The sequence below is a fragment of the Xyrauchen texanus genome, chromosome 31 (assembly GCF_025860055.1).
Source record: "Xyrauchen texanus isolate HMW12.3.18 chromosome 31, RBS_HiC_50CHRs, whole genome shotgun sequence".
Taxonomy (NCBI): domain Eukaryota; kingdom Metazoa; phylum Chordata; class Actinopteri; order Cypriniformes; family Catostomidae; genus Xyrauchen; species Xyrauchen texanus.
In genome coordinates this window covers 11,318,538-11,334,544 of record NC_068306.1, presented here as the reverse complement: position 1 = coordinate 11,334,544, position 16,007 = coordinate 11,318,538, and the positions used below count along the sequence as shown (strand labels likewise).

The following is a 16,007-nucleotide window of genomic DNA, read 5'->3' as shown; positions in this document are numbered from 1 at the left end:
TGTTAGCAGGCCATGTCCAACTCAGCCAGTCATTTTTGCAACTCGGTTTGGTGTCACACAAGTGGTCAATTACAACGATCACACAGAAATTGACATGTTGCTTTTGAAAGTTCATGTACCGTGAAATCAACCACATGCTACCGAGTTATTGATAAGCGACATCAGACATTTTTGCATCGGTTCCAAACACATTTCCCTCTAGCACAACTGACAGCGAATATAAATGACTCATCCCCTGACATCCTACCTTCTTTTCGGTAGGATGTATTATAATCATGCAGTGAAGTCCTGTAATCTATGTCGTTTTATGGTACATTGAATAACATTTTTCCATTTCTGAATGTTTACATAAATACTTATTGTTTGAAACCAGGGGTTTAAAGTAATGCATTTCAAATACTCACGTTACTGTAATTTACGACTTTTTTCAAGAATTGTGCTTTTTTAATTAGTTTAAAAATTGCATACTTTTACTTGAGTACAACACATTAAAATGTGTGAGAAGAAATAATAATGGAAGGTTGTTTCGATTAAAATTTAGTGGGGAAAAAAAGGTGGTGAAGGAGCCTTTTGCCTCACACTTGGGTGATATCTGTAGATACAATGGCAACAGTTATAGGGCACAATTTGTCAACTAATGCAAATCATTTTGTGACTGCAAGATTCTTTTTTGAGTTACAATCAGCCAACTAATAAAGGACAATGCATCTATATGAACTCCTGCAGTTAATTCAGGATGAACTTCAAAAACATTTGGCATTAATCTTACAGTTCTTAAAAATTCTTTGTTTAAAAGCTGGCCATGAACACTTAGTTTACTAATTTTAAACCATGACTTGCACTGCACCTAAATACCGTAAGTAATATTGGAATTATATTCATGCTGATAGCCAGAGGGAACTGACCCCCACATTGAGCCTGGTTTCTCCCAAGCTTATGTTTGTCAATTAACCAACATTTTATCAACATTTGCCACAGTCTACTTCGGCTTGCTCAGTGGGTTTCTAAATACTTTTTTAAATTACTTCTTTTATACACATTTCATAATTCTATTTAATCAAACTATACAATGAAGACTCTAAGACTTTATAGATATAATGGTTTACTTTCTGTAATGTTAAGCTGCTTTTAAACTATGTTTGTTGGGAAAGGTGCTATACAAATAAAAAAATACTTTAACAAATTAGGATGATGCTTACTCAAAATAACTGCTTCAGAAAAAAAGTCAACCATTTCCTGTTAATTTCAAACAAATTTGGCATTTTAATACATCAGAAGAATCAGAATATACTTTATAGCCAAGTGTTTTCACGTACACAAGGACCTTTTTTGGTGATCGGTGAAACAAAAGTGCACACAGAACATTTCGGTGAGACACAGAATATAAAACAAGGTAAGAGTATAAATAGACATACAAATAATAAGACACTGAACATAATGGTGTATGTGCAAGTGGTAATATATGTGCAAGGTTGGGGTATGTACAGTTATTTAATTAAATATGAGTGAATTTACATATGTACTTGAGATATGTATTTACATTATTGCACTATGGGGAGTCCTGAGGTGGTTTAATTGTTCATGTGGAAAATGGCCTGAGGGTAAAAACTGTTCTTGAGCCTGGATGTCCTGGTGCTCAGTGCTCTGAAGCACCGGCCAGAGGGCAACAGTTCAAAGAGGGAGTGGGCAGGGTGTGTGGGATCCCGAGTGATTCTACCTGCACGTTTCCTCACTCTGGAGACGTACAGGTCTTGGATGGTAGGCAGGGGGACACTAATAATCCTCTCAGCAGTCGTGACTGTCTGTTGTAGTTTCCTTCTGAAACCGTCCAAGAGGTCAATAAAAATGGTTTGAAATGAAGCTTAAGTGTAAAATGTCCACCACCATTAATCTTCACTGGTTCAGTTGAGCGCATCACCAGCATCATTGGCAAAACTTCTCGGGTAAATCATAGTGGTAACATCTTTAAAGAAATTGATAGAAGGCCTGAAGAAGGTCTTTGACCAAAACACTGTAAGATATTACAGATTTGCAAATGACTATGTTTGATTTAATGACCTTAAAACTAAAAATGATAAAGAAGTATTTTGTCTCAAAAGAAATGTGTTAATTTATGGGATTTTGATTACCTATGTACATTTGCAACATAAAAAAATAATTATAATAAAATGTGATTGCCTCAAAATCAACTTTTAGACATCACATGCAAAGATCTTATGGAACAGAAACATTTTCCAGTGCATAGTCACAAACAGATGTGTAGGAAAATGCTGTGGTAGATTTTGTTGCTATTTAGAATTTAGGGAAGGAAATAAAATCAATGGAGCCTTTTACCCTATGGAGCCTTTAGACCCTTAGTACCCTATCCCTACCAGTTTAACTCTCAGTCAGTCTCCCACTGAGTAGGGACCACAAAAGTCACACAGGATCTAAAAGCTGAATAATTGATTGCTGGCTGCTGGCACACTGGCTGGGTGGAATGAAACCTGTGGAGACTCAAACCTGATGAAGGATGGCTGTCTATGCAGATTGTCCCATTGGAGCGGTAGTACGAAACATGGTGTTAATGCCAGAATAATCACACATGATTGCATAGAACGTGCAGTTAGATTTCAAATGAGATTTTAGCAATTAAGAGGTTTGAGTACCTGCTTTGACCTTCTGTTTAGTCTCAAATCTTGTCAATGACAGCCAGGATAGAGGAACGAAAGGACAGATTGATAAATTTATTAGATACTCTAATTGAGCTGAATGGAACAAATTTTACCAATGAAGAGATAAAAGTACTGAGAAAAGGACCAGGACACAGACCCAGAGCAGAGGCACTGAAACGTATAAGGTAGAAAGAGGGAGGGGGTGGGCTACTAGGGTTTCATGGGTTACAAGTACATTCTGTGAGCTAGACAGACTCTTGTAAGTAGGGGAAATGGGTCCTCAGCTACACGTCAGCAGCACCTACTCGGAGGAGTTCAGTTACCCAGCTCGGGTAACTACCCAGTCCAGACCGTCCTCTGCATATCGCAGGAACAACCCTCACCCACGTCCGGTAAGAACCAGGAGTTAACCTAAACTTTTATAATGCATTGTCAACTGCCATCTTTACTGGACCACCATAAATCATGGAGATGTTTGGTCGTTTAAATGGGTTTAGTTTTGCAAGGGTGTTTAAAACCCTTCAGAAGTTTTTGTTTACCACATTGATGTGTAAAGTTGTGTATGTATTTATTGTATATCTCAAAAACTTAGTGAAGTTTCCATACATACTAAAATATAAGTTTGATATTTTGGGAACATTTAACAGTAAGGTTAACAGTAAGATACCATTAGTCAACTATATGGTATGTTAGTTTACATGAACTAACATTAAATAATAATTTTACAGCACTTATTAATCTAGGTTAAAGTTAATGTTAACATATACTAATAAATTGTTACAATAAAAATGTATGGGAAAAAGAGACAACGAACAACTTTTTTTTTTATGGATATTAATAAATATTAATTAATGCTTTAAAATATATTGTTCATTGTTAGTTCATGATACCTAATGTATTATGTTAACAAGTAGAACATTATTACAAAGTGTTACTGAGACAAGTCTTATAAATTAATACATTTTTGCTAGTGCGTGAATTAGGGTAAAAGGAAATGTTGAAGTAATAAAATACACTGTAAACAACAGCCACTATTTTTCAATTAACTAGAATTTAACTGGTTTGACAAATCATTAACAATTCATCAGCCCAGAGAGGACTGTAGCCACTTGATTCTGCAAAACAACCTACATGTGGGGGGCCTTGTTCAAAAGGGTCTAGTTACAATGTTTCCTAACCACTAACAGGGATCAGTGCACCAGGCATTAGGATTAACTTTCACTATGTTGGCACTGCACTGGGTCAGTGTTGCAGGCTATTAAATGCCACTTAAGTGTTGGTTTCTTATTTTTGCATCCCTTTGCCAATCAGGACTTCCTGATGCCAAGAGCGCTGCAGACAGGATATGGATCACGGAAGCACTTTCAGATGACGACACTGCCTACCTCTTTTTTACCTCCAGTTAGACATACTTCAGTTCAGTATCCAGGTACAAATTAAATCTGTACCACTATCAGTGCAAACTCAATCTGTGCTGTATTACAATGCGTTCTGGTGGGCATTAAGTGTTCGAACACTTAAGCCACACTTAAAATGTAATTCAGCATCAGATAGCCTAACAAAATATCATATCAAGTGACATTTCCTTTAAAGACAGACAGCACAAGCACAGCTTTCATGAAAACCATTTCTCAAATGTTTTCAAATGATTAAGCAACAGATAATATTTCGACACTTGCTGGTTGCCAAATGTTGGTTGAAAATGTTCAGTAATGTAATGAAATAATACTGCACCTGTGGTTACATTGATATGACACCTTTGTGAACTTGTGGGGAACTGACTTCATACATCAAATTACCCTGGAGTCAGTTAGTTAAAAGTGATAGCAAAAAGTCAAAGTTGTGCTTTGAAATCGGAGGAAATGTTTAGAATAATTTGTTGGCAGATGCCACTTCGTATGCCACTGATATTTTGTAATCCAAAGCAATGAAATCCATTTATTTTCATTTTCAAGTTAAGCTCAGTTGACAGCACTTGTGACATAAAGTTGATTACCACAAAAATTAATTTAGACTCGATTAATTAATCGAGGTTACAGCGAGGCACTTACAATGGAACTGAAGGGGGTCAATTTATTTATTTGATAAAAATAAAAAGCACTTACATTTATTCTTCTGTTAAAACTCATGTATTATTTGAGCTGTAAAGCTGTTTAAATTGTAATTTTTACAGTTGTTTTAGGGTTTGTTGACATTAAATCATCATGGCAACAAAGTTGTATAACCGGCTATAACTTTACACAGAAAAGGTTAATAAGTGATTTTATCACACAATAATCATGATGACATGCATATAGTTTATGTCTTGCGGCTATAGTTTTGAAACAGTGAGTATTTTAACATTTAGGGATTGGCTCCATTCACTTCCATTGTAAGTGCATCACTGTAACCCAAATTCATTTAAGTGTGACTTTAGGGGCAGTGGTGGTTTAGCGGTTGAGGCTCTGGGTTACTGACCAGAAGGTTGGGGGTTCATGCCCCAGCACTGTCAAGATGCCACTGTTGGGCCCTTCAACAAGGCCCTTGACCCTATCTGCTCCAGTGGCACCATTTCATGGTTGACCTTGCACTCTGACCCCAGCTTAGCTGAGATATGTGAAAACAAAGTGTCCAAATATAATTTGAAGGCCAATTTAGGCTAATTCTGAACCTGAAATGTTGGAGATAAAAAGTAATATAATGGAACAGACGATTTATAGACGTAATATTTACGCACATACTGTTTGTTTTCACTTTGTTCTCTATTGGAATCAAGATGTACAGACAGCACATGTTCAGCCGGTGCAAAGCTCATCTCAGAGAGACTCCAAACCACCCAAGGCCTCTTCTGCAGTTTGTACACTGCCACCTGCTGGCTGGCTCCCTAAACCACAGAGAACTAACTTTCCTTCTGCAACAGTCACATACACACCTGGGTAATACTTTGACATTGCTACAAGCATGCACTACATATTGAAGTGCATTTCCCCCAAATTCTACTCAGATACAAGTTTAACTCTTATTGCATCAGTGCATCTAAAAGTGATTTATGTAATAAAATACATTCTGATAGAATACCTGTAAATTAACTTACCATATCCTTCTATGGCTGTCAAACTATAGATTTACTGTATGAACAGATCATATTGTGCTTTTTACCATTTCATCCCCACATCATTTCTTTGTACTCAGGAAGTACTCAGGCCAAGATCATATTAGATCTACATGGAACCAACAGATGAACATCATGCCATCTTTTAAAACCCTCAAACATCAGGTTACCCATAATCACAGAAGATCACGCTTAAAATCCACTTCTGACTGCAGGTATTTTACCCCCAAAAGACTGATTGTATAATATATTCTTTCAGGTGGCATAGACATAGTATAGGGCTTATAATGGTAATATGTTTTGATTCAGAGTGCCTTCAATGTAATCGTATCATGCTGCGTAGCCACAAATGTTGCATTTTAGATCAAGGTCTGTGCATGAACATCACAACTCTGTATTAATGGATCTGAATGGCTGGGCTTACTCCTTTTAAATCCAGATGTTTTGGTTTGCAGTGAAGGACACAGCTGTTTCCATGTGGTGAAGCCCTATAAAGTTGGACACTACATCATCCACCCTGAGTTTGTGTCAGAAGCAATGCACTACTAATAACCACAGTGTTTAGACAATTCTTTTCTAACTTTTTGTTAAACTTATTTTTACAGTTATTATTATATGGTATTTAAAACATATCATTAAGGTATGTTATGTGCTGTGAAATCCTACCTTTAATGTATTTTTGGCTGTAAAATGTGCATATTAAAAATAAAACAATTAACTATCATTTTTAGTGATGTGCCCATAAGTTTCTTTATTGTCGTTTAACAAAATGTACCATGGTAACCAATGCTTCCACCAAATTATGACAGTTACCATAGAAACTTGGTATGAACAAAAACTGATTAGCCCAAGATGGATCACTTGTATTAAAATGAATGGTGGATTTAGAAAAGGAAGTCTTTCTAACAAGTCAGTCCACTGCCGGCCAACTTTGGAACGCTCTCAGGAGGCTATTTCCAGTCATGCTGTGCAGCTCCCATCTACTTGAATGGAGAAAGACCAAAATCTCAAAAACAGTTGGTCAAGATTACAATCAAAGAACACATTTCAAATCAGCAATACAATCTGATGCACATTTTATTATACCACTGTTGTCAGATTTAACTTAATTTGACATATGTTCTTTAATTGTAATCTTGACCAACTGTTTTGAAGATTTTGGTCTTTCCCCATTCATGTAATTTTAAGCCCCTTTATGCTGCTTGTATCCATAAACTAGCTGCCGGGATTGTCCAAATGTGGCCGCCAACTCCATGTGGACTGCCTTGCCTTGAAAAGGACTTTTGTATAAAGCACTACTATTATATAAAAAGTACACTCTTTAAATTAGTGAAAATGTTGAAAAGTTAGACCTTATTCACAGCAGCTCCATCTTTGATTTTTGACAGGAATACAGTCTCTTCAATGGGCTGTACTGCAGTTTGAATGAATATTCAGAGTTCAAGACAAGTTAAGCTCAATCAACAGCATTGGTGGTACAATGTTGATTGCCACAAAAACTTAATTTATTTTCATTGGAATCAAGGTTACAGTTGAATGTGGCCATTTTTTGGAGGGTTTAAAGGCAGAAATGTAAAGCTTATAATTTTATGAAAGCACTTACATTTATTCTACAGTTAAACTCTGTAGAACTGAGCTGTACATTTGCTTAAATATTAATTTTTACAGTAATTTTTACAGTAACATTACATCATCAATGGGCAACGAAGTTGTAAAATTGGATAACATTACACAGAAAATGTTAGTAAGCGATTTTATCACACAAAAATCATGTTCACACATATTGTTTGACTTGCAGCTTTTGAAGAAATTTGTATTTTAACATTCAAAAATTGAGGGAAAACAAATGGACTCCTTTCACTTCCATTGTGAGTGCCTCACTGTAACTCAAATTTTTGCTTCTTTTAAAGAAAAGGTGTGGCAAGTCAAAATAAATGTTTATGGTAATCAACGTTATGCCACACATGCTGTCGATTGAGCTGAAATTGTACTGAATCCAAGATTTTTTGGATCGTTCCGTGGACAAAACATTGAAAAATATATTTCCAAGAACATTCAATAGACAAAAAACTCCAGACAACATTATTTGTGGAAAGTCAGATGTGATCGAGGAGCTTTAGACAGTGCATGCCACTGACAAGATGGTGTCAAAAACCTATCAAAAATCAAAGATGGCGCTACAGTGAATAAGTTCTCTAATGTTTAATGCTCATGGTACACAAAATAGCACCATAGTTTTGATCAAATTAATTATTAATATTATTTCTTCTGCTTCTTCTTCTTAAATAAATAATTTATTTGATTTGAAATATATTTGAAGGATAGCCCCTTGAGATGTACCATCTCGTTTTCGAGGGGTTTTTAATTATGAATTAAAAAGCTAACAAACAACAATGCCTTACAAAAATGTACCACGGTCCATGTAGGCCTATTACAAAATGCCAAAGTAACTACAAGAGCTTGAAATTATAATAAACAAGCATTCAAATATTCCTACATTGATATACAAAGAATATAGTAATAACGATTTTGGCGGGAAAGTCGGTTACCATGGTAGATTATGGTTAAAATGGACCCTACAGAAAACAACACTAACTTTTGTGTTGCAAAATTTTTTTCTTTTTGTGTTGCATAAAAAAATAACAATCCCTCCCCCGATAAACTAAAGTAAAAAATCTTTACTTTTTTAAGTGGCCGATAGATAACATCGCCAAACAGTGATCCTCGCGCTTCCTCTTTCGATGAGAAGAAAACTCAATTTCCCAGAGTTGCTGCAGTGTGTCTCCGCCGCAGAGTTGAGAGTCCTCGCACAAACTCCTCCCATAACAAGACACCGAGTTCACCGTATTGATTTGTTCGAGGGAGCATTTCATCAGCACACGAAAACAAAACTACTCGAGCTGGTAAGTATTTTATCTCATGTTACTAACAACGTTTAGGAATATATATTGCGCATTCGTGCCCAGTCAGTCTCAGTTACACTCTGCGTGTATTTACAGCCGTCTCCCCCTTTGGCTGATAGACCTCTCTGGCTGCCTCTCTTGTTGCTATATGTGGCTCGTCATGTGTCAAAAAAACCTAAACTGTTTTTCCAAGGATATTTTATTTTCCCTCTAAAAATGAGAGGTTTTAGACCAATTGCTGTTAGACAACAATAGACTTGTTACTGTTTCTCTTAACTACTGCATGTCCGAAGACTTGTGCTACACTTTGACCCATCTCTGTGTGTTAATTCTGATGTGTTTTGAGATAACGAGGAACATTCAAGCCTCTCTTGGATGTCTGTTTTCCAGTGCTGTGGCTATTTTAGTTAAAGTTCACTCACCATACAGGCTGATACTCTCTGACCTATATTTAATGTGCATGTGTGCACTTCTCTTGAGCTCTGTGAGTCTCTATATGGTAAATAAAGAGTACAAAGATTTTGAAGAGCATGTTCTGAATCAGCATAATTTTGTTTACTTAAAGTGCTGTGAGGTAGCACATGAGCGTTTTATCTCTTCAAATATAATGCCTTATTAAGATAAGCTTGAGTTTTATTTCAGGATACAACTGAACAGTATTTCACTATTGTGAATATGTTGCATGGCAAATTACACTGGATAAATGTTCCCCTTTACTATCCAGTTGTCACATTTTCTTCTTCTGTCATTCTCTGTGCATGATTAAAGTGATAAGCCACAAGAAGACGTGTTATATTGTGAATAATTAATTAATGTTAATTAATAACATTTCTTTCACTAAGTAGTTTATTAACCTGGTTTACATTTACATTAAGCAGCCAGTTTTATCCAAAGGGACTTACAAATGAGTTTACAGTTGAACGGCTTTAAAGGAATAGCTCACTTAAAAATGAAAGTTCTCTCATTTACTCACCCTCATTCCATCACAGATAAGCATGACTTTCATCTGCAGAGCACAGAAGCAGATTTTTAGAAGATTAGCTCCGCTCTGTAGGCCCATACAATGCAAAAGAATGGTGTCCAAAACTTTGAAACTCCAAAAGGCACAAAGGCAGCATAGAAGTTATCCATACGACTCCAGTGTTTAAATAAACTCCTTTTTCACTGTAGATCTTGCCATTGGGGCCTCGAGGCACCATCATGATTTGAAGCTCAATTTCTAGTGCTTGACGCATCATGATCACCAAAGAGACTGCTGATATCAAGATGTATTGTGAGAAGTAGTTTTGGTACAGATACCAGTAACATTTCATGGTTCTCGATGCCAATGTTGATACCACAGCAAAAATATGCTAATATTGAATTTAATAAAAAAAAATATGCTAATGCTTTAGAATACATGAACTAAACCACTGGAGTCGCATGGATTACTTTTTTGCTGCCTTTATATGTTTTTTGGAGTTTCAAAGTTTTGGTCACCATTCACTTGCATTGTATGGACCAACAGAGCTGAGATATTATTCTAAAGATTGTTTTTGTTCAACAGCAGAAAAAAAAGTCACATCTAGGATGGCATGAGGGTGAGTAAATGATGAGAGAATTTGAATTTTTTGGTTAACAATTCCTTAAAATGTGGTTTGTCCAGAGTCTGAATGATCTATTAGCCTATATCAAATAACTTAAACTAGGCCTACTTTAGATTTTCTTTGATTCAAAGTTCAAAGGAACATTGTTTTTAATGTAGTGTCCGTTCTTAGTGAAATCACATGCCTCTTACTTCTAGTGGAAATAAACCTCATCTGCAGAAACAGAAAATGAGGGGTGTCTTAAATGCAGCTCATTCTTGTTGGGCCTTTCTCATAGCAAACAGTGAAATGTGCTTTAAATTTCAAACCAAGTTTGTCTGGTAGTTCTGTGCCAGTCTCAAAGTCTTGCAGGTGCTGTTGTACATTGCAAACCCAGGGCCCCTTGTGTTGTCTCCAGAAGCAGGCAGTTCACACACTGCCACCCTTAGAAACATTGGCAGCATGCATAAACTGGTTTTGTTGGTGCCTTTGCTTCTCAGCAGACCAATTCAGGGCAATATCAAAAGCTAAAAAGACTTTTTGAAAGATACGTTTTTTGTACACGTCAGCAGGTTAATGCTTAAATTTGAATTTCAACTCTTGCAAGACTATTAGATTTCTGTTTGGACTTTTTGTTTCCAACTTTATATTGACACTTTTTTTTTTTTTGCCACTCCTTTCCCTCCAGGCTCATAAAGGATAACGAACAGAAGGAAAAGTCTACACTTATAAAAGGAAAATGGATGCAAGACTATATTTTGAATGTTTAGCAACAAATCCACTTTGGTTGTTTCACTAAATTCAGCTTTAGTTTATCACATAGACTACAACGTTGTCTTCTGTACATACAACATTTTAGCCTCGCTTCAGTTTTATTAAATAAAACGGTCAGCTAAACAAATTTTTGTGAAATCATAAATAAGACGCAGAATGTATCAAGTAGTTCCAGGTGGTGCAGGAGGAACCATTACTGATGCTGTGCCCTTTAAGAAGATAAACAAGGACAGTCGCCCTCTTGTGGGTGCTGGAGTTATTGGTGTGATTCTGGTGATTGCAGCCGTGACAGCATGGTGTTACTATATTGCCTCTCTACGAAAAGCTGACCTGTTGAAGACAGAATTACTTGATCTGAATAAGGATGGCTTTCTCATCCGCAACCAGGCTGGGGGAATTGTCTTGAAGATGGGATTCAGGTCAGTGTGAATGGCTCTGCTTATATGCTTTTGACACAGTAAAAGTAATTTAATTGGTAAAGTGTTTATATATCATGGTAGCAGTTGTTGTACTGCCTTTCTCCTTATTTAAATAAAAAATATAATTTAAGAATTATAATTATAATATAAATGAGAATTGTATTACATAGTCTTTTTTACTGTAATATACTGTTGTATATGACTAAAATGACTGTACCACACTCCAATGTAAATCACATATGATTAAAAAATAGGAGGTAAGAATAATTTGGTGGAAAAGTTAACTTCATTATCAAGAAAATTTTACAATCTTAAAAAATCTTAATGGACCCAAAAAGGCTTTATTTTCTTGGAAAAATATAAAGAAATAAAAAAAATGTCAAAATAACATTTCTTATTTGATTCTTTTGATTTTAGGTTGAAATGTGACCTGTACATGTTTTTCACTCAATCATTTTATATTTTTTCTTATTTTTTAAAGTCCTCAATATTTTATAACTGAATGCTGTTTTCAGGTCTGGCACACTTGATCTTGACTCCTGCTCTAAGGAGGGAGTGATCCTTCGTTGCTCACGTTCATATGCCGGTAAGGTGAATTTCTTCATTATGACGGTGAAGCCGAAGGAGACAGTGATGTGTTATCGTGTGCGCTGGGAAGAGCTGGAGTCTGACCGGCCCGTGGAACATGCCATGTCGTACAACGAATCACACTGGTATGGTGGTGCCGAGACTGCTATTCAGCATTGGCCTATTGCCATCTCAGGCCAGCAGGCACCCAAACCTTTTGTCACAAGCGATGTGTACTCCAATCGCCATGACTTTGGTGGCATCCTGGAGCGATACTGGCTATCGTCCAATGCCACTGCCATTAAGATCAATGACTCTGTGCCCTTCCACTTGGGCTGGAATGACACAGAGAAAACCATGTACTTCCAGGCACGATATCAGGACAGTCCGTATAAACCTCCATTTGGAAGGCCACCTTATGCTGAGCTCAGCTACCGAGTCTGTGTGGGCCCAGATGTGACCTCCATTCACAAGGTGATGGTTCGGAGATACTTCCCCAAACCCAACAAAGTGCCAGCTAAGGAAATGTTCCAGCACCCCATATGGTCATCATGGGCTTTACATAAGACTGACATCAACCAGGAAAAGCTTTTGAGTTATGCAGAGAATATACACAAATATGGCTTTAACTGCAGCCACTTAGAACTTGATGATCGCTATACCATTCAATATGGGGAATTTGAGTTGGACGCACAGAAATTCCCAAACGCTTCTGCCATGTTTCAGAAGCTCAAGGCAGATGGCATCCTTGTATCTCTGTGGACACATCCCTTTGTGAATTATGAATCTGCAAATTTTGGGCCATGTGTTCAGAAAGGCCTGTTCGTGATGGAGCCAACAGGCCAGCTTCCTGCCCTGGTAAAGTGGTGGAACGGCATTGGTGGAATCCTTGATTTCACCAACCCAGAAGCTCGGAATTGGTTCATATCCCAGCTTCGCTCTTTACGGTCCAAATATGGTGTTTCCTCATTTAAATTGGATGCAGGCGAGACCAACTACTTGCCTTGGCAGTTCCAAACCCGAGCCCACCTCCCTGACCCAAGCACCTTTACGAGGCGGTACACTGAAATGGCCATTCCTTTCAATGAGCGTGCCGAGCTTCGCTCTGGCTATGGTTCTCAGAACATCTCCTGTTTCTTCCGTCTTATTGATCGGGACTCCGTGTGGGGTTATGAGCTTGGCCTAAAGTCCCTGATCCCAACCGTCCTCACCATAAGTATCTTGGGCTACCAGTTCATCCTTCCAGACATGATTGGAGGCAATGCTTACCCCAACCGTACTGATGGAAATGGCAAACTACCCGACCGTGAGCTCTATATTCGCTGGTTGGAGCTGTCTGCTTTCATGCCCTCCATGCAATTCTCTATTCCTCCGTGGGAGTACGATGATGAAGTGGTGGCTATCGCTCAACGGTTCACCGAACTACATGCGACACTGGTGGCTCCCAGGGTTATAGAATTGGCTGGAGAAGTTCTAGACACTGGAGACCCCATAATTCGCCCATTATGGTGGATCGCCATCAGCGACGAAACGGCTTATAGGGTTGACTCACAGTTTTTGATAGGAGATGACTTGATGGTTGCACCAGTATTGGAGCCTGGCAAGCAAGAAAGAGATATTTACTTACCTGCCGGACACTGGAAAAGTTACAAAGGAGAACGATTTGATAATAAAGAGCCAATACATTTAACTGATTATCCTGTGGATCTTGATGAAATTGCATATTTTGAATGGGTTCAATGAGACTACGGAAAACCATCTGGAGTTAGTGCATGTCTTCTATTCGAAGATGTTGATAACTTTGTTAGGGTTGTTTTAGGGTATTAACACTTTTTTTCACGTCATATCCTGGCTGTAAAAACAGAACAACGTGTGTGTGTGTGTGTTTAAGAAGCTCCCTGTTGTACATTTATAATTCATCTGTGGGAAAAGTTCCTTGGAGGTGTCTATTTTTATTTGTATTTTTTTTTTGTGTCATAACAGCAGTTAAACATGCATTAATCCGTGCCTTGTACTTTATCTGTGAATGTCTTTGAGATGCCATAGTTTTTGATCCGATCCTAAATGTGAATAGAACAAGCCTCTAAATAAACCAACCATAGAGTTGTTACAGGTTATGAATGTATTGTAAGGGCTGTGATTTTGCACAATGTAAGTTTAAGGGAATTGTCCACCAAAAAAACAAACAAAAAACAATTCTGTCACACTCCTCTCATGTTGCTTTAAACCGGTGTTACTTGCTTTTTTCCATGGAACACAAAGGTGATCTGACTACTAACTGCTCTATAATGAAAGTGAAAGTGAAGTGGATGGGGGCTGTCACGTGCCACATGAAAAAAAAACAAAAAAAAAAAACAAAAGGGCAATGACTAAAATTTTTGTCTGTTCCTCGCTAAAAAGTATTGTATAGCTTCAGAACAATTTGAAAATAAAGCACAAGTCTAAAACGCTTTTACAATTCTTTGTGCTTTTTGACATTTTGCTGCTTGATAAGCCCAGACCACATACATTCGTTCTTTGTATAGAAAAGATTCACCTTTTTGTGTTCTACAGAAAGTTATACAGGTTTCGAATGACAGAATTTGTATTTTTGGGTGACTTATTCCTCTCATCTAAATAATAAAAAAAGGGATTTAAAAAAAAAAAAAGACTTTATCAGTACTGTACATAAGCCTTTTTACTTCAGGCATACTTCATGAATTCAAATGTTCTCCACAAAGCAGTCTACTTTATTCTGGTATGTAAACATTTGCAAGTGTATGTTTAGGCTATGTTACTGTATGGCTTTTTCTGCAACCAATGGCAGTACTACACCTATAATTACGTGGTGCATGCAGCACAATTGAGCATAATCTGCCCTGTTCCAGTTTTTAAGCACTTGACACAGATGTATTAGATTATTTGCATGTTGGAGTAATGTGAGCTCAGTTATTTGTAGCTGCATTGGAAATAACAAAGTATTTTTTATTCAACTGCTGTACTGTGTTGTCATATAGTGCCAAATACATTATCTACAGGCCTTGTTCAAGAACTACTCATACTGCCACATTTAATAATTGATTCATATTTCCTGTCACATTAATTTGTTTTAAAGCAGTGGTTCTACCAAAAATAAAAAAATCTGTCATTATTTACTCACACATGGCTTTCAAAAACAGTACACTATTATTATTTTCAGGGAGTCTAGATTCAAAATGTGGCGTCAACGTCATTGGAGATGAATTTGCATCCTTTCTCCTATTTGTAGAAACTGAACACCACATGCAATATAAAGTCTGGATGCACATGCAGTCTAGACATGTACTTAGAGAGAGGGCTAGATTATCAGTGAATAATTACTTAAATTTTAGTCTGTTCTTCACACAAACATATGGGATGGATCACTTTTTGTGGTGTTTTTTGTTTTGGATATCGACAGATGTGATACTGTTATGCATAAATATTCTTCAAAAAATACTCCTTTTCTGTTGTAAGAAATAACAGAATGAGGTATTGGAATAACATGTGGGTGAGTTAATGATGACAGAATTTTAATTTTTGGGTAAACCATTCTCTAAAGTAAAAACGTTTTATCGTATACTGTTTTGTTTTTGGGCCATGCCCCCTAATTTTTGTGTGTTTTGCAATGATGGCACAACACAGAAAAGCTTGGTCAGTTAATCTTTATCAGATTATATTTTTGGTGCGCAAGGGTCACCTTTGTGTTTATTGTGTTTGTTTAATGCTTTTCCAGCATGCCAGTAATTGACTCACACACTGCAAACTTACTGCAAGCTTTCTGCAATCTACGACCTTCAAGCTTATTTTTAGCTCTTCCCACACAACTGCAAAAAGTGCTCTCATCCACTCTGCCATAACAATGACTGAATCTATCAAGCAATGTGTCTGATCTAAATGCAGCTACAGAGTACAAAGACACATGGCGGCTGCCTTTCCAGTACATTGGTACCTCAAATAATCACTTTGAATAACCAAAATTGTTTGAGAGTTGCTTCATGATATTTTAGTGACTGACTTGTGAGGTGTTCTCTTGT

The 16,007-nt window shown here is 37.1% G+C and overlaps 2 protein-coding genes across 2 annotated transcripts; both read left to right on the top strand.

Annotated features, from left to right (window-relative positions):
• The first annotated feature begins 2,921 nt into the window (after positions 1-2,921).
• LOC127625467 (uncharacterized) lies at positions 2,922-6,458 on the top strand. The gene is made up of 5 exons (XM_052100772.1): positions 2,922-3,046; positions 3,966-4,083; positions 5,410-5,569; positions 5,826-5,960; positions 6,201-6,458. The coding sequence occupies exons 1-5, from the start codon at positions 2,927-2,929 to the stop codon at positions 6,292-6,294; spliced, it is 627 nt and encodes a 208-aa protein (XP_051956732.1). The 5' UTR covers positions 2,922-2,926; the 3' UTR covers positions 6,295-6,458.
• A 2,053-nt stretch (positions 6,459-8,511) lies between these two features.
• myorg (myogenesis regulating glycosidase (putative)) lies at positions 8,512-14,621 on the top strand. Its single transcript, XM_052100224.1, has 3 exons — positions 8,512-8,648; positions 10,902-11,406; positions 11,922-14,621. Exons 2-3 carry the CDS (start codon positions 11,144-11,146, stop codon positions 13,714-13,716), a joined length of 2,058 nt encoding a protein of 685 aa, XP_051956184.1. The 5' UTR covers positions 8,512-8,648; positions 10,902-11,143; the 3' UTR covers positions 13,717-14,621.
• Positions 14,622-16,007: the final 1,386 nt, after the last annotated feature.

Excerpts from the sequence above, each read along its gene's own strand:
- LOC127625467 (XM_052100772.1), top strand. The coding sequence starts at position 2,927 with ATGGGTCCTCAGCTACACGTCAGCAGCACCTACTCGGAGGAGTTCAGT. Across the intron at positions 5,570-5,825 it reads ACAGTCACATACACACCTGG|GAAGTACTCAGGCCAAGATC; the intron begins GTAATACTTTGA and ends CTTTGTACTCAG. Across the intron at positions 5,961-6,200 it reads AAATCCACTTCTGACTGCAG|TGAAGGACACAGCTGTTTCC; the intron begins GTATTTTACCCC and ends TTTGGTTTGCAG.
- myorg (XM_052100224.1), top strand. The coding sequence starts at position 11,144 with ATGTATCAAGTAGTTCCAGGTGGTGCAGGAGGAACCATTACTGATGCT. Across the intron at positions 11,407-11,921 it reads GTCTTGAAGATGGGATTCAG|GTCTGGCACACTTGATCTTG; the intron begins GTCAGTGTGAAT and ends TGCTGTTTTCAG.